General features: G+C 46.3%; 1 protein-coding gene across 4 annotated transcripts in view; it reads right to left on the reverse strand.

Moving 5' to 3' along the window:
- The window catches only part of LOC106748031 (fibroblast growth factor receptor homolog 1-like), a 48,402-nt gene extending 26,499 nt beyond the window's left edge, over window positions 1-21,903 (reverse strand). For 2 of the 4 annotated variants that reach the window (XR_001374712.1, XM_014626186.1), the window contains exons 1-2: window positions 21,007-21,901; window positions 8,932-9,230 (exon numbers count right to left, since the gene is read on the reverse strand). Coding sequence is in view for 2 of the 4 variants with exons in the window: in XM_014626186.1 (XP_014481672.1) it covers window positions 8,932-8,962 (31 nt within the window). In the remaining 2 variants the exon portion in view is untranslated. Of the gene's footprint in view, window positions 1-8,931; window positions 9,231-21,006 lie in introns of all 4 variants that reach the window. The other 2 variants (XM_014626187.1, XM_014626188.1) reach the window with 2 other exon arrangements.
- Window positions 21,904-22,550: the final 647 nt, after the last annotated feature.

The following is a 22,550-nucleotide window of genomic DNA, read 5'->3' on the forward strand; positions in this document are numbered from 1 at the left end:
GCGAGATTGCGGGAACATTGTGAAATTTTGCCACAACGTTGCTGTGACATCGCGACATACTGATACTTTGTGTGATTTTCGGGCCTCCGCGTGAATTTGTCTCCGACAATTCTTGAACGTTTAAGTAAGGAGGGAGAAGGAAAGGGGCGAGAAATCGTAAATATAAATTCGACGCGGGACACCCTCGGGGAAATAAAAGGGCCGCGTGGAAATTTACGAACGGGCATTTACGACGATGATAGAAACACGGCTTCGTTCGCTCCGGATGGCGCCTAATCGAAACCATTTCGATACCTTCGCCGTTAAAAAGCTCGTTCGTCCGCGGCGCGGATCAAAGAAAGTGTGAGCGACAGAGAGAGAGAAAGAGAAAGAGCATCAGGAGGTCCACTTTTCTGAAAGGTTCCGTGAACACAGTACCGCCGCCATAAATCGTGAACCATAAGCCCGTAAAACGGGGTGAGCCGTAAACCGGAAGCGCCCGAGAGAATAATATCGTGACGTCGTTATAAGCTCGTAGTCGCGCGCACGTGATATTTTCATTCGTACGTCCCTTTTTAATAGAGATAAGATATTTACTCAGATTACCGCAGGAAACTTGAAATTAGAATTGTAAAACCTCCGATATCAGTTTAAACTCGTGAGGCACCGGAAATGCACTGTATCGAGTCTGAAAGCGAGAATCGCAGTTGGTTAAGATATTATCCGTGCATACGCGCCCGGAAGGGTGTCGACCCTGTGGAGAAGTAAGCCGCTTAGCAGACGTATCCGTTTTAACCCCATGGGGTCGTGCGAGCCGACGTCGACGTCGCGACGGAGCCGAACGATATACACGTGGGTGGCCTCGCAACGTTCCTTCGATTTCACGCGCGCCAAATAAGCGCCTTCCTTTTAATGACGTCTCTAACGTCCGTAAGACGTCATTGCAACGTCACTTGACATCATACTTGGGATGTAATACATCGCAGCAATATTATTGTAATATTTCAATGTTATACACGTAATGTTATTGTGATATCGCGTGGATATCCACGACAAGATATGATCGAAATTTCATTGAGAATTCCCCGAGGAGGAGATGGAATCAACAGGTACCACCGACACGCTCCACCGACATATCGCGTGTCGTATCTCAACCGAAATCAGCCGTCTTATAGCGCGAGCGACACCGTCGCTTTGTCGTCCTGCGAGCCGACCCAACGTCGACTTGAGCCTCGCGGATAACTTAATCTACTTCGGCGATCTGCCGGACGAATGTTTTATTCATTGCCGGCGATCCTCTCGGACGCTGTGCGCCGACGTCACGCTCGCGGTGTGCTGCTGTTCGTGAGCGCGTACGCTCTCACCTTGACCTCCGAAACACCGTCCGTCAGCGTCTCGCCGGAGTTGTGGGATAATTTTCGGGAAATTTTTTCATTATTCGCTTATAATTCCCATATTTTTCAATGGGATGTGAAACTTGAGTAGTTTTTGCTCAGTAGTTGGATGAGTGTCAGAATAAAAACCACGACGCGTAAAACGGTGCGGGAATATCGTAATATGTGCGGCTGAAAAAGTCGCGCGAGAGTAACTCTAATTGCAATAATGAGACGACTCGAAGTGTACTCAGATACGTGTATGTACACACGATCGGAACAAGCGGTGTCTCGAGGAACTCGCCGATCGTTCTGGACGATCTCGACGTTGTCTCGATGTCCTTTCTCGACAGGACGGCCGCGAGGGATTTGCGCGCCCCGTGTTCGATGATGCCGCCATGTCGGGCAGGCCTCGATCGCCGATGCGACCGTAGAGGAAAGTCAGCCCCGTGACGCGCATAACGATACGCTCCGGGAATAGTTACGTGCGACGCTTCCGTGAGCAGCGAACGAACGGAGCCGCCTTTTTGCGCTTTTTTTTTACAATGTTTTATGCTGCACTGTTCGAAACGCGCGCGTAATTAAAACTCCTCTCGCAGGTTCCGCGCTGCGGTCGTCTTCGCTGCTTCGAATCTATGTATCTTATTTTACCTGCGACTTTTCTCACCGTTTTTTGTATGCAACCATTGCTTACGTTTCTTCGAAAGATCGAACGTTTTGCTGCGTTGCTTACTTCGACGCGTGAATCTCGGCGAATGATTCGCGAAAAGTATCTGACGCACTCAAAGACGCAAATTGAACGCGACCAGTCACACGCATGACGCCGGTCAGATTGCTCAGTGTCACACTAACGAGTGTTGAAAGTTATTTTCGATAGACCCGTCTGTGATGCTTTCTTTTCCCGTCGGCTCGTACGGATACTCTCGACGGCTGTTGATGACTTCATGAGATGAGGCGCGAGGTAGGAATCTCCTAGTCGCGACCGGCGTGAATAATAAGAGACACGAAAGACGTGCGATGCTTTCGGAAGAGAAACGAGGGATCGATGGAATAGGGAAGTATGTGGGGACACGATACTGGAATATTTATGTATTAGAATCGACGACCCACAAAGGCGCGCGATTGCTTCGCAACACGGCCGATTCCGTCGAGGTTTTATTATTCGGAACAATCCTGTAATATTATTTGATATCAAGTAATATTCTGAGCATATTCTCAGACGTAATATTCTCATAATATTCTAGTGATATTATTTAATATTGTGAATTGGACATAAAACATCGATAGAGCATTCCTATAATATTAAAAACATAACATCCTTAGAATTTATAAGAATATAATTTAAATATTGAATAATATTTATATAATATCGTAGGAATATTACGCGCTTACAGGGAATAAAGACGACGATCGATAGGAAATAGAAACGTCCTTATTGGTCTTTTCGTCTGCATTTAATCAAGTTTTAACGACTTATCGTCGTATTTTTATCATATGTTCATTGTATCATTATCGAAAGGCCGTTTCGAAACGTTACAGGTATTCATTTCACGGCGTTTCTCTTAAGGACAACTTGATAACAAGAGATTTATTGCGTTCATAGGAGCGAAAGAATCGTTTCAAGTTCAAGAAGAGATAAAACGCGATATCTCGGTTACAGAATGTCGATTGTGTTGCGCTGCAACTGCACGCAGGTGTGGAATCTAAGAGGACCTAATGCAAATGTTGATTCGTGCACAAATACGTGCACAAGGAAAACTAATTTGGAGAGACGGCAAATTTGACGTCGTCGGAGCAAATAAATGAATGAATGTAATGGATGTCCCTCAAGCACTGAACAATATTTTGAGAGTTAATTTTCAATGTTATTTTATAAAGAAAATTTCACACGAACATATGTTCTTCTTTCTTTATAAAACGACCTTAAAATTTACTCCTTAAATATTGTACAGCACTTAAAAGGCACACTGTATATTTATTTATTCGCTACAACAACATACCATCATCATTGTTATAATTATTATAATTATTTAGTGTAATACAACTTATATCAGTTTATTATATTGTATAATAGTTTATTATATAGAACGAATTTATTATAGAGTGACGAAAAATGTATATGTACTCAAGAAGCGGGACGATAGCTAATCGCTTGGACCTAACCGTAGTATAAAGATAAACGATAAGGATCAAACAAAAGTTATCTCTCCAAGTTATTTTTCCTCGTGTGTATCGAGCGTAGGAATTCATGCGTTTCGACGATATTTGATTCAGATTATCGCGTTTTCTCGATCGTCTTTGATTTTTAATAGTATCTCGGTTTCGTGACCATTTTCAGCCGACAATTTCTCTCATATCTCGCGTCAGTAAGAAGGTTAAAAGTTACGATGAAATATTTCATACAATGTTCGCCGGCCGCATATTCGTCGAGCGAGCCGCTGATTAAGTTATAGCCCGAAGCTGTGTTTGAAATATCGTTTGTCACGAGCGCGTTTGACTTTTACGCGTACATTGTCAAGCAAATATTTGGCCATTAGGTCGAAGAATAATGAACTCTCTTTCTCTCTCTCTCTCTCTCGAAAGGAGGGTTCCATTACTTCGAAAGTCACTGAGAGTCCCCGAAAGAGATGATCCTCATACCAAGGAAACGGCCTTTTTTTTGCAATCGTCACACCGGGTCGCTCATGTTTCGAAATTCATTTTACGTGGCTCGAGGCGCCATGGGTCCTCGCTTCAGGGAAGAAGTGCCTTTGTGACCTCGGGACTCTTCCCCTCCGCTCGGAACATCTGCCGGTCGGGCGCTAGCAAGGCGTTTTTTTTAATCGCAGAGACTTTGGCGAAACAGAGCGCGCCTTATGTGTGTCCCCGTAAGTGACTAGAAAAAAGGTGTATAAATCATACCGTTGTCGCGATGCATTCGTGTCTGACTTAATTACCGTTGTTGGAGCAGTGAGTGAACGGTGAGTAAAAATTAATTTCGGGCCGCAAGATTAGACAGGGAGCGCGCTACTGAGCTCGCGCCCGACAATTTTTTCGCGTTCAGATTTCCAGATGACTTTTATCGTAATAATCCTGGACCGAATGAAAATATCTGTTCGGTTGCGGTTCATCAAAATATTTAATAAATATTACGATGCCGTTTAAATTACGGTTTTTTAAACTTGTTTCCTTACTGAAATTTGTATACTGAATTAAATTATATATATATATATATATATATATATATAACGTGTACAATAATATATTATAAAAAATAATAATATCACTTCCTCGGTGTAGACGGCATTTCTTCACTATTTCCATCTTCTGCTTTTTGGATATATAATATTATCCTCGTAATCTCTTCCTAACGGAACATATAGAGAATATTTCACAATGTTCCCGCAATGTTACGGGAAAATATTGCTGCTGTACGGGACGTCTCGAGAACACGACTCGCCGACGCGAGCACGTGCTAGCGGGTCGCGGAACACGTAATACGTTGCTCGTACTACTTACGAATCGCTCGGTGGTCTCTTTCTTTCTTTCGAGTCTCGCGAGCCGTCGTCGTCACCGTTCTTCGAATGTGCACGTATACGGTGGTGAACCCGTGGCCGTCGTTTCGGTCGGTCAGCTTTTCTCGATTCGGTTCTGCCGCGCGCGCTCCGCACCGTCACTAAATACGCCGGCCGATCTCCGTAATGGATGGTTTCCTGAGCAGACGACGCGACAGTGGACATGCGAGCGACGAGGCGGAGGGAGACGGAAGATCGAAAGTGCGAGAAAGAAAGGCAGAGAAGTCTCTTGACCCCGGGGTCTCGAGGAAGGCACGAAAGACTACGTTCGCCGTAGGCGCGTTTTTTCCACGGGATGAGGGAACGCGCGCAACGGTCAAAGATCGCGCCCACACGACGGTGAAATCGTGAAATATCCGCGGAAGGGAAAAAAAGAACACACCCCGCTGGTGTGTATCCATCGCGCGTAGGATCGACGTTTTACATATCGGCGTTCTCTCGCGAAAGGTGCGAAGTCGGACGCGCGCCGAACGAGCAGCGTTGGCGGCGTCGTCGTTCTTGACCTAACAGAACAATGCACGGAATCGGTGAACGATCGCGCGAGATCGTAACTCTTCCCCGATGCGTGCCGAATAAACCGGGGAAATTAATCGAGGTTTATCGGAGCATAAGTGAGTTCCGGCGCGATTACACAGCGTGTAAGTCCCGTTATACAAGCGGCCTTTTTCTTCCTCGCGCGTAAAATATCGAATTTCATCTGTCAAATTATAAAGATTCCTTTTCTACAACGGTGCGCGCAAAATGATCGCGGGAGAAGGAAAGTAGCGGGAGAGTAATTAGAGAAATATCCTGTCGCGAGTCCGCTCACGCGCGGGCGCGGCGCGAGACAAACGCGACGTCTCTCTCCAACGAACGTTCCGGCGCGAGTGGATTCCGGGAAAACAACAGAATGAATTACGAAAACGACGGCGCACGTGCGTCGTTTCCGGCGTCGCGGCGAATCACGACGTATTTCCGCCGTCTTCTCGTCTGCATCGTCGTCGCCTTCTTCGACGTCTCCGACGACGAGGACGAAGAAGACGAAGGCGCAAAGCGAACACGTACTTTTCTGAATTACGTGAATGCATTCACAATGCCCCGAGGCGAGATCGCTGATAAACCGCGTCTCGCGCTACCTGCCGCCGAATCTCACCGAGAAATCTCCAGGAACGAGCAAGCGTGTGCCTGCGTGAAGTAGAATCGAATCGATCGCAGCCGATGGGACGTAACGTGTCTCCTGACGACTGGAGATTTCTTTCTCGCGAAAAACAGATTTTATTTTTTCGAGAAACGATAATCACCTTATCTTTTATTCGCAATGAAAAATGAGTTTGATCCTGCCTGACAACGGGCGATCAAATGCGTTTTAGCACTGAAATTACCACTGAAAATTTATAGTAAATAGTTAACGTATATAAAAAATATTGCCGCAATGTATCTGCAATCTTGTGCCGTATGGGTCCTAGTAAACCAAATGTCTTTTCACTTTCGCGAATACTCTCGCGTCAACGTCGCCGATCCGTCGTGTGACTTCGCTCCCCTTTCATCAGCACCTTGTCCCAAGCGACGGAATCGAAATTAGATCGAGATTGGCTCAGAATGAGCCCACATGTTGCACGAGTGCTGGCTCGATTCCTCGACGTAACGTCGCACAATGAACGATTCATCGCCACGCGCGGTCCGGCCGCGATGTCCCGGGGGACAGAGACGATTCATAGTCCACGGAATAGCGGCGGTACCCCTCGTGGGAAAACGGTCGCTCGCTAGGAAAATCGTCCGAACGGTCAGCTCCTTTCCACATCGTTATCGTGTTCTTAAACTGCAAAATACAAATCAGGTCGATTCGGCGAAAGGAACTCCGCGTGGTAGCTTCGTGGTTCCACCCGCGGGTTTTGTTCCGCGATAAATATGGCCTAGATACGCGTTGTACGACGGCGTGATCTATTTTCGAAATGTTTTGGCCGTCGACACGATGCTTTCCCTCCCTCTCCCGTACGCTCACGGCCAATCGAAACGTATCCGCTGGCGAATCGATAAATCTCGATTCGCTTCGCGAACCGGCGGCGGAGAAGCCGAGGCGCGCCAAATTATTTCCATCGCTAAACAGACCTTTGTTTCCCCGCGAATACGTAACATCGCGGCAGCAATTTATCCCGGTCAGCGCCAAGATGAGACCGACTGCTCCGTATCATTCATATGTTTAATAATATCAGATGATAATCGGTCGACTCGTAGCTTCGACGATAATAATAGATCGCCGGCCGACTTGTCTCGCTCGCTCGCACGAAGCGTAAATCAATTCGACGGCGCGGAAGAAAGGGGCGAGGAATATGCTCGTTTAATCCGGGAATAGTTATCTTATTTTTTTTCTTTTTTTACGATCACCTGGGATCATTTAAATCCCAATTAAAAATCGCTGTTGTTAACAAAATGTAGCGTATTATCGCGATCGGCTCGTCCTTTTCGTAACGAGAGGCTGTGTTTATCTCCGCGATTCGCCGCGCCGACCTCGGACCACCCCGCGGCGAGCACCGCGAAAACTGGTTCCCCTCTGAATGAGTAAATACGGGACGCAACGCGGGCAGGCAGCAGCTGGTTAGTACGTATCGAGATAAGCGTGCAACACGCGAGCAAGGATTCGGTAAGTTGTAGCACGGTGAGCAACGGGAGAAGGAGAGAGAGAGTCGATCAAGCCGGCGGGCAAATTAAACTCAATCGCCCCGCGAGAACGAACTCGGCCTTACCATCATCGTCGCTCTCTCTACGCGGATGTCAGGGCCGCGGGCGATCCTCCGAGACAAGCATCTCGGGATTTTTGCGGCTATTGAAAATTTATATTCACAGACCGATCCTTTCGGAGGCTCTCGAGCGAGGCCGAAACGCCCGAGAGACATTTACATTGCAATTTGCGTCGTTAACTTGTAATCTCTCCGAATACGGTCTTGTTGAACACTACTTACTTGCGCGTCTTTAATCCGGGAATAGTCTTTTCTGACCCCAGGTGATTGTGTAACGAGAGTATCGCGAAGATAAGTTTGAATGAAGTATTACGTGTACCCACAGCCGGTAAACATTAAGCAATATTTACATTACGTCTGATACTGACCGGTAAAAATGTCCAGAGAAATAGGCAAAGGTGCAATTATGAAATATCTAATATTTCGATTTATTGTTTACAATTAACACGTACAGTTGGTTAGCAAAAGAATGAACATATCGAGCAGCCGGCCGCATTTCTCACGAGATCACGCTGAGGGGGAAGCGGGGTGCGCAAATATACTTCCTCTCGCCCGTTTCCCATCTGTCATGTCGCGACAATGCGCGACGCACTCGCTCGCTCGTGCAATAATTAAGAAATTCTCGGGCCGCCATTAATCCAGGCAGACGCGATACATGCCGATGACGTACCACCACCGGCTAACAAATGCCTGGGGTGGCTCGCCGGTACGCATTCATCGTTACATATCACGTGTTGTTGCTGCGCGCACCTGCGTGCAAATCTTGCCGCGGTCTTGCGATCGCCAGAGGCGCGCGCGCGACATAAAAACGCGACTAACATCGTTACGTTCCTCCCGTGTATCCATTAGCATATCCGATTACGATTCGCGATCTCCCCCCCGCGTGTGTGCATGGAACGAGATAATTAGAAAAGATTGCGCGCTCGTTTCGCACGCGGGAGTCGAGCGGGCAACAACAACAACACTTCGAGAGCACCCCACCGAGGATGTTGCGGGGGAAGGTTTTTCTGCTTTATTTCTGCGCGCGCGCGCGCGCTCGTACATAAAGCTGTAATTTCCGTTTGATGAATATCGCCGACGCAAAAAAACGTTGCGCTCACGAGTCTTAATCGGCGCCCTCGCCGCTCCACATTGTAACCCGCGCGATCGCCCCCCGCGATACGACGAGTCGGAACCTCGAAGTCGCGCGAGAACCCTTTCCGAATCGTTTTCAAGCTTTGGACGCGAATGAAATCTTGCCATGATGGTATCGCTCTTTCCGAAAAAAAGAATCATGCATTATTATTGATTAGAGGGGAACCGACATACCGTTTTGTTTTCGGGTTCTAAAGCACCGCATTGCTTTCGTCGAAGGGAAGAGACATAACGCTCTCGTGACACGATCCTCTTGTTCCTCCTGAGGCAGCTCTCGAGCGCGCCGGGCACCGACCGATAAAATCTCTCACGGTGAGCCGCGGACACGGAGATCCTCGTTTAGAAAGAAAAATCTGGTAGCCGTGCTGTGTTACCGGATTGGCCGATCGAGATTAGGGAGGCGAGGATCCCTCGGAGCAGAACGGTCTCATTATTTCGTGGCAGCCGGCTTCCAGCCGAAGATCATTACGCCGCTGTAATGATGATTAATGACGGTGTTACTCGCTTTATATCGCTTTGGGGAACATTGTGTGCAAAGCGCCGCGCACGTAACATTCTTTCCGCGGCAAATCGCGAGCGAATAAATTAATGTCTTAATTGCACGTGATTAGTGCGATTATCTGTCTGCTGCTGCTGCTGTTATCTGTGTGGAATTACGATCGTAATGCTCGCTGCGTGAAGCGTCGGACTGAAAACGGAAGCTGCTGGCGCACCTGAGTGCGAAATTTCGACGCCACTTGGACGCTTCTAAGGATAGCTTGCGCGCTTATTTAGACCGGCTAATAAAAACCTATTTTGACGATACCGACATTCATTGACTTCTTTCTTAAACTTTTAATTCTACGGATTTCATTCTAATTTCCAATTCTACAAGTTTCTTCTTCTTAATTCTTCTATATGATTTCGTTCCACAGATTTCATTTTAGTGCTACCTTGAAGCATGTGAATGCTCTCAATATTTCGATTGTTAAATTTGTACGAGCGTTCGAATATTAGAAAAAAGTGCTACATTGAAGTAAATACTTGCTAAGGAGTATCAGAATAATTATCTTATTTATTTTTACGTTACTTATATTTTATTTTACTTTGGTTGGATTAAGCGAATATTACTTGAGTGTAGCACATTGAAAGATGAGAAGAAAAAGAGACAGACTGTCCTTGTTGAACTCACGGATGATCTTCTTTAAGAACGAATCGTCGTGCTCTCGGTCGCATTAGTTCCCTTCGCGACGATGCATTCCGAGCAGCGCTACCGAGAAGTCAGACATGCGGACCTTTTTGTTTACCGTCCACGAACCGCGTCGCATCGTCATAACGTAATTGGCGGAACAAGCGCAACGAGGCCCAGAGATTGATGAGTCTCCTCCTTTTCTTTGAGATTCGTCAGAACCTTCGGCACTGCGCGCGACTCGCGTTCAACAACGCGTTCGACGACTTCGCCGCACGTAACGAGCGCAATTTGTAGAATTTTTTCAGAACGATCGCAAAACCTTCGTCGGATGCTGAAGCGACAAGTGCCGTTGATGGCTATTTTGCGAGTTTGAACGAAAGTTATTATACCGAGGGAATGAAAGGTCTGAAAAAACCTTGGGTCAAGTGTGTTGAGTCGAAGGGGGACTATGTTGAGAAATAAATTTCAATGTTCTTTTCTCAGTCAAGTCGGAAGCTTTTCAATCTATCCTCCGAAAAAGAGCCTTTGCTTTCCCCTCCCTCCATCTACTATTAATATAATCATATTTATTAGTGCCACGTATGTCGCTACCTCCGGGCGACGTCAAGCATTTTTGTCTGTCCGTCCGTTATCAGCTTTCAGCTACTCGGTCTTTTTGTGTGCACACGCTCAATCCCAAATGGCTACCTAGCTTTTTCACGAGCGAGAAACCACTTAAGGGTTAAAGAAAACGGGACGTGGGACCGGAGCGCTCTCTTAATCGCGGCACTCTGCGGCCGCGCGGAGTATTATTATGTGGTCAGCCTATTAGGGACTCGCATTATCAGCCCCCGTCGTGAGTAGGTGCCTTCCCTGTCCGTCGCGTTCGACAAAGCTTGACGATTGATCGCGCATCCTCGAGTAAATGTTTCTCAAATAACGGCTACGAATAGATTTTACGATGACATGTGCTCGTTAAGCAAACGATAAAGCGTGGCAGGCTTCGACAGTCAATCAATCTTATTTCTCTCTCTCTCTCTCTCTCTGATTATGTCAATGATAACCCAGTGATAAATTGCAAGAATTACACGGAGAAAATAAATTCACCGGAACAGCAAATTGTTTGTTGGAGAACAACCGTAATGGAGAATAAAAATTGGTTTTTTATAAAATGCCGGAGGGAGGAGAAACGAGATACATTATTCATCTGCCAGGCCGATACTTGAAATTTGTGCTCGAATGGCCCCTAATACCACGAATTATCTCGCCTCGTAATTTACTCGTGGTCGTTTATCGCGCTCATTTCGCCGGAATTACATATAGGTTTGTGGTTTCTCTCTCTCTCTCCGCGGTCGTGCGGCGCTTTTGCAGTGGTTTCGCAACGATCCTCCACGTAATCGGGGAGCATTAAGCGGCAGTGGCGGTGGTGGTTAGGACCGAGCGCGAGAACTCGAGGAGGCAGGAAGACGGCACCAGCCTCTCTCTTTCTCTCCACCGTCAAATCGTCACCGCACGGCACGCGTCGTCGTCTCGCGAGCGTCCCGCGCACAGCCGGCGCATAGCGGCTCGACAGGATCCACCTGTCGATGAAAAGTATCGAGGTTCCTCTCTCTGCGGCCGGTCTTTCCCCTTGGTTCACTTATCGCGCAACCACTGAGAGAGAGAGACGAACGTTCGCGAGTGCTCGATGTAACCGTCGTTGAACAAATAACCTGTTACGTCGTAACAGTTTCTTCTCGCCGTACAGGGTGACCATTGGGAAGTTGCTGAAAGTAAATATTTATAGCTTTCTTCTATCTGTCCGACGAAGGTTAATACGAGTGTAATTGTGTGCTGCAAACTCGTCAGTTTTATTTCAGTCATTGTGGAAAGCAGTTTACGAAAAGAAACATGAGCGAGCTAGCTTACCGTCGAAGAGAAGGTATATCTCGTCTCGAGTACTATTATGGAAAAGAAAGGATTCACGCAAATGCATACCGCGAATTCCGTACGAAATGTGGATTGAAACGAGTTGCAAGTCACGGTCAGACGTTCGGACGGTCGTCATTTTGGAAACATACATCACTAAATCACACCTACAGCCGATTTTTCACTCTTTTCTATTACGTTTATTTTTATACATTTACAAAAATATATTTCGTTTTGCACTTCACGCGGCAGTAAAAGTGACGGGTCTTATTTACAAAATAGCGTTCAATTCGCTTCATTTTGTCCACTAGTTACAAAGTAGCGGCTATTTGGTTTCAGCAACTTCTTAATGGTCACCCTGTATAATTCCCCGGTCTCGTTAGCGGCCCTTGTATGCTCTTCGTCTTCCTCCGCTTCTCTCTCTCTCTCTCTCTATCGGAATACGTTGTCCGGCCGTTGAGCAGCTACCTATCGGCGATCGAAAGCGCAATCCGCCGGACACGGCTCGCGTCGTGTATTTATACGGTATGCGATTTTGTGCACACGTGGAACGCGTTATGTTTCTCCTTTTTCCTGCTATCCTTCGATCTCGAAATATTTTTCACTTATCTTCGCATTCTAGAGATAAAAGGGGGAGGAGGGGAGGATTAATTTAATGAAGACGAAGTAATTAATAAACGTCCGGTGGCCTCGGGCGTATCGCCTGTGTTAAGGTTTCTTGATACCGCCGTCCTAATGGCTTTCATTACGGCGATGTGATTCGTCGAGTATAAAATGTAATCGTCGTTCATACCGAGGAGGAGGATGCCTCGTTATTTTTTGTCAGTCTAGTCTCTCGCGATTATCTAACGTCCTGGGCATCGTAAAGTTTCGTCCTGCGCGCGGAATCGTTATATACGGCGGCCTCAGCAATTGATGAATTCAGATTTCCAGATAAATCGACAATGAATTTATTTCTCGGTCTCATCCGCGTGCTCTCTCTTTTGATGTGCCATTTAGAATTATTAATGTTGCGCTTACGCGCAATTACGCGATGCGACTTGATGCGCTCTTCCGCACGCTTTGTCGTCTATCGTTTTTCCTAAATCGAAGGAAATCCTCGGGGAAAATGGAAACTAAAATATTATTATCAGTGTCTTTAGTTTTATTCATCTCTCTCTCTCTTTCTATATATATATATATATNATATTTTTCCGCTCAATTGTGATTTTAACACAGGAAATAGTCACCTTATTTTTTTTTTTACATAAACTATCACCACGGGTCATTTAGACCCCAATTAAAAATCGCTATAACGAAGTGATTGATTGGCTATATCGGAGTCCGGCAGAGTGGTTGAAGAGGATAAAGACGCGCAGTACATTTCAGAGGAGGATTTCTCCTGCATTATTTAAATATCAAACGACGACGTTCGTTCCGCGTTACCAAAAACGTCGAGCGATTGAACGCGTAGGTCGAAAGCGAAGAAACATTAGGCGAGATTACCGAAGGTGGAGAAACTTACATGCAAACGCCGGACGATCTCGCGTCCGATGACGTTTGCGAGGCGGTTGCTGCTGCCTGCCTGCGGCCTTAAAAAAGCCGAAAAAGATTAGCGGGCGCGGTTAACCGCGAGGGAACGTGACGAATTTACGCGCCACTCCTGACAGTTCGATTTCGCCAGTCACCTAAGTTCGATCGGAATGATGCGGCGAAAATAATAATAATAACAATAATAATCGCTGTCCGTGTATACCGGGTGTGCAGCTGTGAGCTGAGTGGATATTTCGGTGGTAATTCCATACCCAGCAGACGAGCGCCGTGATCGCGCTCGCTTTTCGACACGACGAATAAACCTTCGCGCCAACCTTGAAATCCTGATGTCGCGACGATAACAACTCGTTCGACGTTAAGATCGTGCTTCCATATTTACAACTCGTTACTTTATATTTGATATATAATTATGTGTGTGTTTTTCATGCCGCTATTCATAAATATTACGATCGATTTTCCGCGCGGTAAATGTGGCTCTCTTGTAGTTCTTGATTTGCTCGTTCCAACGTAATCTTTCATCGTTTCTAAAGAGGAGACGGCACACATCTAACGCGGAGATCGACCAGAGTGCGCAATTAACGATCTAGAATCGTCATTCGCATCGTAGACGAGCTCGATAATGGCTTTACGTCCTCATTAATGGACTTTTCGCAATATCTTCACTTCAGGCACAATGAACGTTAATGTCCCATACCGCAAGTGTGATTGGACGCGAGCCACTATGATTTACACCCACTGTGCAACGCGATTTCCATTTACATTCGAACATTCGCCGTACTCGGGACATTTTATTGCAAGGATCTGCGTGCGAAAACGCCGCGGCGACGGCGGACCGTTGTTTAACCAACGCGCGCGTAGGCTGGGTTTTTCTTCCTAGAATCCATTTCGAAGGCGCAGCGCGCCTGCTTTCGTAAATATATAAATACATGCGCGTGTCTGGCGGTTATTAATAAATTTCCGCGGCAGCGCGCGAGCGAGCGAGCGAGCGCGAGGATAGAGCGGCTAATCTCGCAAATCTCGTAACGCCGCGCGTCAAAAGTCCGGGATATATTGACGCGTTAAAAAGCAATATTTATACGCGTGACGTAGGCGCGTGCACGTGATGGCACGTATAAAGCTCACCCGAGGGTTGCTTCGATTCGCGCGTTTATGCTCTTTGATATCGAGAATCGAACTTCGCCGTCAGAAACAAGCTGGTCGTCAGAATGACGTCAAACTTAGATTTTCTTGCTAAATTAGACAAATCGTTCGATAAAAATTCGCTCTGTCGCCCATATTGATAAGATGCAATACACATGTGACATTGAAGTATTTGCTGGACATTTACCCATATCATTTTTGTTATGGCTGCAAAGCCATTTTTTTGAATGCGTGCTCCACGTGCACTCGTCTGTGCTAACGCGTGCAAATATTGCTTCTCGACGCGTCAATATATATCCCGGACTTTCGACGCGGCGCCACGAGATTTACGAAATTGTGCAGCGACGTGCACGTAAGGTTATCATCGCTGATACTGCAATAACACTTACTAGGTAAGTGTTATTGCAGTATCAGTGACGAATGGTTCTCTTGATTACAATATTCTTTCATCGTGATGATTAGAGTTACAGATATGAAATATTTTTTCCTCAGTGTGCGAGAAGCGAGCACGACAAACGTCGGGGATATTTCTCTACGTTTTGTTTTTTCACCTAAAATAATCAATAGTTAAAGTTTAACACTAAACCTACCATAACCGGTCAAATATGACCGATTTGTAATTTTTTCTCATAAAAGTTCCTTCAATTTTCAATGGCGCATTCTCTCCGAGATTTCCCGTAATTTTCGTCACAATGCGTCAACGAATAAATATCTTTCCTTTGCATCACGTATTTCTTCCAAAATTTTATTTAAACCGCTCTGGTAGAAAGATATTAGTCGGAAAATTAGTCACCCATTATGGTATCATGTACGAGTAATTTCTTGTTATTTTCCAGATTCATTTGCGATTGTCACAAAGTCGATGCACGTGCAAGGCAAGAAGATGGAATACGTGCCACTGCAGAGTTTGAGATTGATCGCGCTTCGATAAACTTGAAACGGTGAGCAGGAAACGACAAACCGTGCCGAAAAAGTCATCGCAGCCTCCGCGTTCGGTGAGTTCTTATTTCAAATATATTTCTCTTTCTGTCTCTCTCTCTCTCTCTATCTTATCGTGTACAATCCGGTATCGTCTTGTCGCCGCCGAGATTATCCGGCGATTTAGCTCGTGCGTTCTGCCGCCAAGGATGAATCGTATAACTGGCTTTTAACGGGCATTATCGTTAATTCGATCGCGACGAAAGCGCGGTCAATAAGGTACACCAGCGTCGTCGTAAGAAACCGGCTGGCGAGAAACCGACGGGCTCGTTCTGAATTATAAAAGTCTCGGTCGGGTGTACCGTCGAAGACAAAGAGACTTGTAGCGAGAAACTTCGTATCGCGAAATGGAAGAGAGCGAGAGAGAAAGGGATCGATACACAGTCGGCAAAAACAAAAGTCGCACGGTTAATTCCAGAAAGTTAAAGTTAATATGCTCCTCGCACAGAGAAGAAGGTTTCCGTAGATTCAGTATTTCTATTTATTTGACTAAAATTGGTTTCACAGGAACAACGTATATTTGTTACGAAATATTATTATATATCTGAGTAAAACTTTTATCGTTTCGTTCGAGAAAACACGATTACTTAACAGAAAGAGCGCTATCATTTGAAATAATGTCTTTCAACCGAATACAATATTATTTGGTTACGACAAATATATAAAATGAAAGAAATAATTTCTTCGTAAGAAAATTATCTTTCGTTTCAAACAAATTTTTTATTTAAAAATAAAATAGAAATACTCAAACTAAAGAAATCTTTCCCTCTGTGTATTTCTCGAGGTTTTTTTTTTTCTACACGTTTTTTCTACACGTCGAAAGCGTGTTTCTTCGAGCACGACTGCGGAGAAGCGACGTTAGCATTCTACGGGGTTAATCCTGTCGGACGAGAAGGAGGAAGGGAGAGTCACGAAGCGCGAAGAGAAACGTTCTCGAACGACACTCGACTTTCATGACGACGAGGGGTGCAAAGAACGAGAGAGAGAGAAGGGGAGGGAGGATTCGCTGAGGAGCTCTCGGCGGCGGCGGAGGAGGGGGAGGAGGTTGTACTACGAAGGAAGGAGAGAAACGTTCATTATTCTATTCCGGTGGAGCGAGGCCGGCAATCTGGTCTTATAAAATAAACCACTCTAGCTCGCGCGAGCGGCTCGGCGTTCGATGTGTCAAATAAATCGTAGGCCGGCTTCTTACGAGCTTACTTGCAATTCTCGCTCCTCCTACCTCGAGATCATCCGACCGTCCTCTCCCTCTCTCTCTCTCTCGTCATCGTACTCTCCCGAGACTATCCTCGAGTCTCGATCTCGCGCTCGTGCTTCGCGCGTCTCGCGTTCGTGAAATAAATCCTTCGCGCGCACTTCGCGTTCCTTCGCGTGAGAGAGGCGAGAGAGAGAAAGGACGCGAGAAGGGCCGAGAAGAGCACACAATATGCCACACTGTACACACGTAATCTGTATTACGCGCCGGCTCGATTCGAGAAGATTCGCGCCGAGAGAGAAAACGACGGATCCAGTCGTGGCCTCTCGGCTCTCGCAATGCATAAAGTCATGCTTACTCGACTGATGTTTCGCGGGAAAAGAGAGGGAGAGAGAGTGAGGGGGAGGTGGGAAAGAGGAGACGGGAATATTCCGATATTTGTACTGAAAATATTTCCTCAGGAAACTTCCCCTTCTCCTTTTTTTTCATCCCGAATATGCGAATTTATGCGACAACACGTCTATCGGGAGCTTGAGAGAGAGAAGCATCGAACGAGTCGGAATTTTAGCTATATTTTAAGTCTCGATTCTACAACACAATAGGAACCAAGATGGCAAATTACGTAGATAAAATAATTTCAATGTCGATTCTAATAATATAATCCGTTTCTAATGTGATTCTGATGACGTCTCCGAAGGAAGATCCGTTTCTAATGATGTGATTCTGATGATGTCTCTGAGGAAATTTCCGTTTCTGTTGTTTTAGCGTTAAAATAATTTAATCTAATTGACCCCAGGTGATCGTTTACGTAAAAAAGAAAAAAATAAAGTAACCATCCCCGGATTAAGAGCATGAAAGTAGCGTCAAAATTTCGAATCGTGTGCTCGAGCGACGACGTTTCCGCTGTTGTGGTTTATCGGCGAGATTTCGCGAAAAGGACACCGCGTGGGTGGGTATCTCATCGCCGGAAACGCGGGAAAGAAGCCTCACGAGCCACGCGATCATCGCGGACAATCGCGGGGGGGCGGTGGGAGGCAAAAAGAAACACACTCGGTGTAATTCATCTCTCGCGTGTATATTATCGTTTGCTCGCGCGCGGACGCTCGTGGCAACGGCGGCGGCGTTTTGCTCGATGTAAACACCGGAAGCGAACACTGTTACTCGCTTTATGATTCGCTCGAGACAATTTCGCGGCACTTCCACAGTCCATCCACAGTACGTCCGTGTGCTCCCGGGAGCGGTTTATAATTCACCGAAAGTCCAAAGCGCGCGCTCTAGGAGTCGCCAATTTATTTACATGCCGCTCTCGAAAGCGACCAAGAGAGAGGGTGGGAAGTGCATTTGAAAATTTTCGTGCCCTCCTCGTTCATATTCTTCACGGTCCTCACAAGTCCTCGTTTTCTCCGATGGCGCCAAGCTAGCGAGGGACACTTTAACGGGGATTAAGCACCCCAAAACATCATTATTTTACGAAGTGTTTGGCGTGTCGCAGCTAAAAATGCGCGGTAAATGATCACGCCGCGCCAACGATTTACTCCGAGCGATAATCTGATTCACTGTCGGAGGATTTCGAGGGAGAATAGCGTTTCTAAATCTCCCTCTCTCTCTCACTCCTTTCCTCCTTTTTTCTTTCTCGCTCACGTCCGTTCTTCTCTCTCTCGACCTGGAATTTGGATTAAAGAAGCACGACTGCAACTCGGCGGGACCCGACGAGACACGCGAGGGAAGAGATTAAGTAAAGACGGAGAATAAATTACCCCTCCTTTCTCCCGCCTCAGTGCGCTCAATAAGCCGCGTGCGGCAGTCTGGCCAGGGGTTAATCCGGGAATAGTCACCTTAATTTTTTTTCTTTGCGTAAACGATCGCCTTAGAGCCCAATTAAAAACCGCTATTATTAACAAAATATAGCATATTATCGATTGATCTATGATTTATTATTATTTAGGGACATTATAAATATAGATTTGCTCGCTATATTTTGAAAAAACGAGGGGAATAAAAAAAAATATTTAAGAATCGCAATAAACACATCAAATATTTTATTAGGGCAGTATTTTTGATAAATGAAGATATTAATTTAAAAACGCCGTTTTATCACCTTTTTTCGGTGGCATAAGATATTTGTAGGTTCGTAAAAAGTAATTATTAAAAAAGATTGAAAGTATATTGAATAATATTTATTTTATAAGAATGTTAAAATAAGGTTAAGTCGCGGCCATCCTTTCGATATCTGTAAAGATCCGTAAAGATCTCCATCTCGGCGCGAAGTTCCGTTTACATCAACGTCGAATCGACGAATCATCTTCCCTCACGAACACTCGGAACGCGACGAGGAAGAGATGGAGAGGAGACGGCTTGTCGGGCGGTATCGCGATTTGGATCTCTCCCTTCGCTCCGAATTAATTAGTCGATCAATTAACCGATTGCCGCGCCGCTTCTTCATCGCAATTTACGTGCTCGCGTGCGCGTTCTTCTGTTTCATCATTATCAAAGACGGCGAAACGCCAAAACAAGGAATAAGATAGAAAAGAGAAACAACGATTGCATTAATGCGTTTTCTCTCTCTCTCTCTCTCTCTCTCTCTCTCTTTTCCATTTTTTTGTTCCTCTCCGCACGGAAGAAAATTCAATTCAAAAATATCAATTAAAGACTCATATATTCTAATGGACGCAATCATTGTTTCATATATAAGCAAGAATATATGATCTATTTAGAAAAATTCCATACTCTTGAATACGGATCTCCTCGAAATAAGAATATTCCTTCTTTCCGTGCAAGGTCAAGTTTCGGAGTCGTTCAATTATTTAGTCAGCGACCCTTATCTCAAATGACTTCATTAGCATCGCGTTATTTTGTACGTGTGTCGGGTGTGATATTTGTGCGGAAATTTTCCATCCGGTCGATCCGACGCGCGTTGATCCGAGAGTGCGTGAGCGTGCGCGAGCCGACGCGATCGATCGCATCGGGAAATAAATGGCACGAATCCGCTTAATCGTCCAACGACGCAACAGCAATTAAAGTTGCATTCCCGATGTCTTCCCGGCTTACATGTGTGTATGTCTCGTCGTGTATACGCGAGAACGGCGTGTACACATCCGACAAAACCTATCGATATATCTCGCGCGCGTCATCGCTTCCCGGCTTGGCTACCTTTCGATGACGCGCGTGCATCTTCACGCATTTCCGCGATGCCGTCACGAACGGTGGCGCGTCCATAAAGCGGGATCTACGATGAAAGCTTTAAGCCGTAAAAAATCGACCAATCGTAGTCGAATTATAGAAGAATAATTCATTGTGATTGGTTAAACAAAATGGGAAATTATGCAAAGCTGTAGATTTGAAAAAATATACCTGTTTTCGAAAAAATTGTTCAATCGATGTAAAAATATATGCAACAATATAAATAAATATGTTATTAATACCCATCGAATAAATATACGTTTAATCTTTTAGATATATTTCCCCTCGGTGTACGTTCAAGTTTAAAGAATATTTGCCTATCTGAAGAAAATGTATGTTCTACATAGATAGATAGATAGATAGATAGATAAGTAGATATCGTCGAGTTTTACGAACGTTACGCGATACAAAGTTTATCGACCTCCTGATTGAAAGTCTCACAGTTCTGTGTTGAGGTTAAAATTTACTCAGAATGTCTATCCGAAAGAGATACGTGTCTACACCGAGAAAAAGATTTCTTCAGATTTAATAAATTACATCACGTCCAAACAAACTTCATCATCGGCATGCTCCGAAGAAACTAACGTTCCGCTTAATAAATACGATCGTCAGACTTTTCCACGAATTATCTTAAATAAAAAGTTTGCTTGAAACGAAGGACAATTTTCTTACGGAGAAATTATTTCTTTCATTTATCGTAATCAGATAATATTTTATCGTTAAAAGATATTACTTCAAACCAATAGCGTTCTTCCCGTTAAAAAATAGAATTTTCTCGAACGAGATGATAAAATTGTCACTCAAACAAACAATACTTCGTACGTTGTTTCCGCGAAAGAAACGTTAATCAGATAAGTATAAATACCAAATCTGAAGAAACTTTACTCGCCGTCTATCCAAAGGCAATAACAATCGGACGATTGGAGGATCGCTCCAATGTATCCGCTCGGCAAGCGACTCGCGTGCGCGATCCTCGACTTCTCGACCGAATGGAAATTGCGCGGTGGTGAGATCGCGGATCGAGAGCGCGGTAATTTTCACCCGACGACGTGAGAAAGACACTTGGTCCAATTCAGCTTTCCAGGCCCTGATTAATGGCCCGCCCACGTCCGTCCGTCCGCGTCTTCATCCTACAAGTATACGGAGTAGGCTGTGTTGTACTCACGATATCGCCGTGCTCTCTCGCGAGCTCCCTTCCGAGAAAACTCCTTCTGGCTTGGCCCCGAAAACACCCCTCGATCCTTCTTCGCTCAGTTCTTCCTCCTCCTCGCCTCTTCTTCGTGGCGCTTCTGGCTTTTCTCAGTCTCCGTTCTCTCTCTCTCTCTCTTTCTCGGGAATCCTCTCCTCGAACACAGAATCTGCCGAACAACGAGCGGGGTTGACGAGGAAACGAAGAAGAGGGGTGGCTCGGACGGAGAGCTTCAGTCGCCGGAAATTCGCGATACGAACGAACGAACGACGAACGAGAGCTGATTCACTGTACACGTATTCCCGTTGTTATTTCAGGCCGGTCGGCGGCGGAGCGTCGTTACGAGTCCTCTTTTCCCTCCGGGACTCGTGCGATTTCCCGCCGACGACGATATTCCTTTCTCCTTCGGTCTTTCTTCCTTGATTGGAAATTCTCCTCGCCGGGCACGCGGGGCACTCCGTTCACCGAGACACCTGGAGGACCATCGCACACCCCCGCGAGACGTCACTGCCGAGTGTCACTGTGGTTCGAAATTACGCGCGCGGCGAAATCGATGCGCAGGTCGATCGGTCGGTTTCTCGAAAAACAAACTCAGCTGCTCGTCAAAACAGACCGCTCCGAAGACACACACTTCCGCGTGTATGTGCGCGCGGTGAGTCCTTCCTTCCTTCCGTCCAGCCACTCGCGGTGCTCGTTACGCTCTCACTCTCTCTCTCTCTCTCGAGTCGTCGCGGCGGCGGCGACGACGCTGACTCGGGACTACTCCGACTGCACTAGTCTCAGGCGGGCGGCCCGAGAGAGGAGGATATGCAGCAGCGCCGGCACACGAGGAGGAAAGCTCGGGGCGAAGTGCCAGAAGAGAGCCGTCGCTTGAAATAACCGCTCGTCCGTCCGTCCGTGCGCGCCCTCGTTCCCTCCGCAACCCCTCGTGTACAGTTTCTCACTCCCCCCCCACCCCCTCGCCGAGATCGCCGGCGAAACTCCGAAGTCGCCCCCCCACCATCGTCACGGAGTGTACCTTCGATATCCCTCTCTCGCTCGCTCTTCTTTTCTAACGCGTGCGTCCTTCCCCCCTCCCTCTTGCGCCACCTCCACATCCTCGTCCTCATCCTCCACCACCATCCGCTGCTTCCCCGCCGTTGTTACGTTGCGCGTCGCACTATGCACACGTGCGGGGACGATGCATCGGTTTTCGCGCCATTCCCCGAGACGCGCGCGCCCGAAGGCGGGGAGGCGCATTCTTCTCGCGTTTTTCGCTGCCGATCGGGAATCGCTCGTCGCTCTGATTAATCACGGGAGAGGCGAGACTTCGTTTTTCCTTTTTCATTGTGTAATTGGACGCACGAACCTGTTCCGAGAGAGCGCCTCTCGTTTCCCTGTTTATCGAAGGGCAACCTTTGATGAGTGATTTTATTGATTAAAAGAGATAACCTTTAGATGTACGAAACATGACTTGTTAAACGTAATCTTTAATAAATCATAAAACCGGTGCACAACGTCATGCATTAATGTATTCCTCA

The sequence above is a fragment of the Dinoponera quadriceps genome, unplaced genomic scaffold (genome assembly GCF_001313825.1).
Source record: "Dinoponera quadriceps isolate SergipeBrazil2010 unplaced genomic scaffold, ASM131382v1 scaffold2662, whole genome shotgun sequence".
Taxonomy (NCBI): domain Eukaryota; kingdom Metazoa; phylum Arthropoda; class Insecta; order Hymenoptera; family Formicidae; genus Dinoponera; species Dinoponera quadriceps.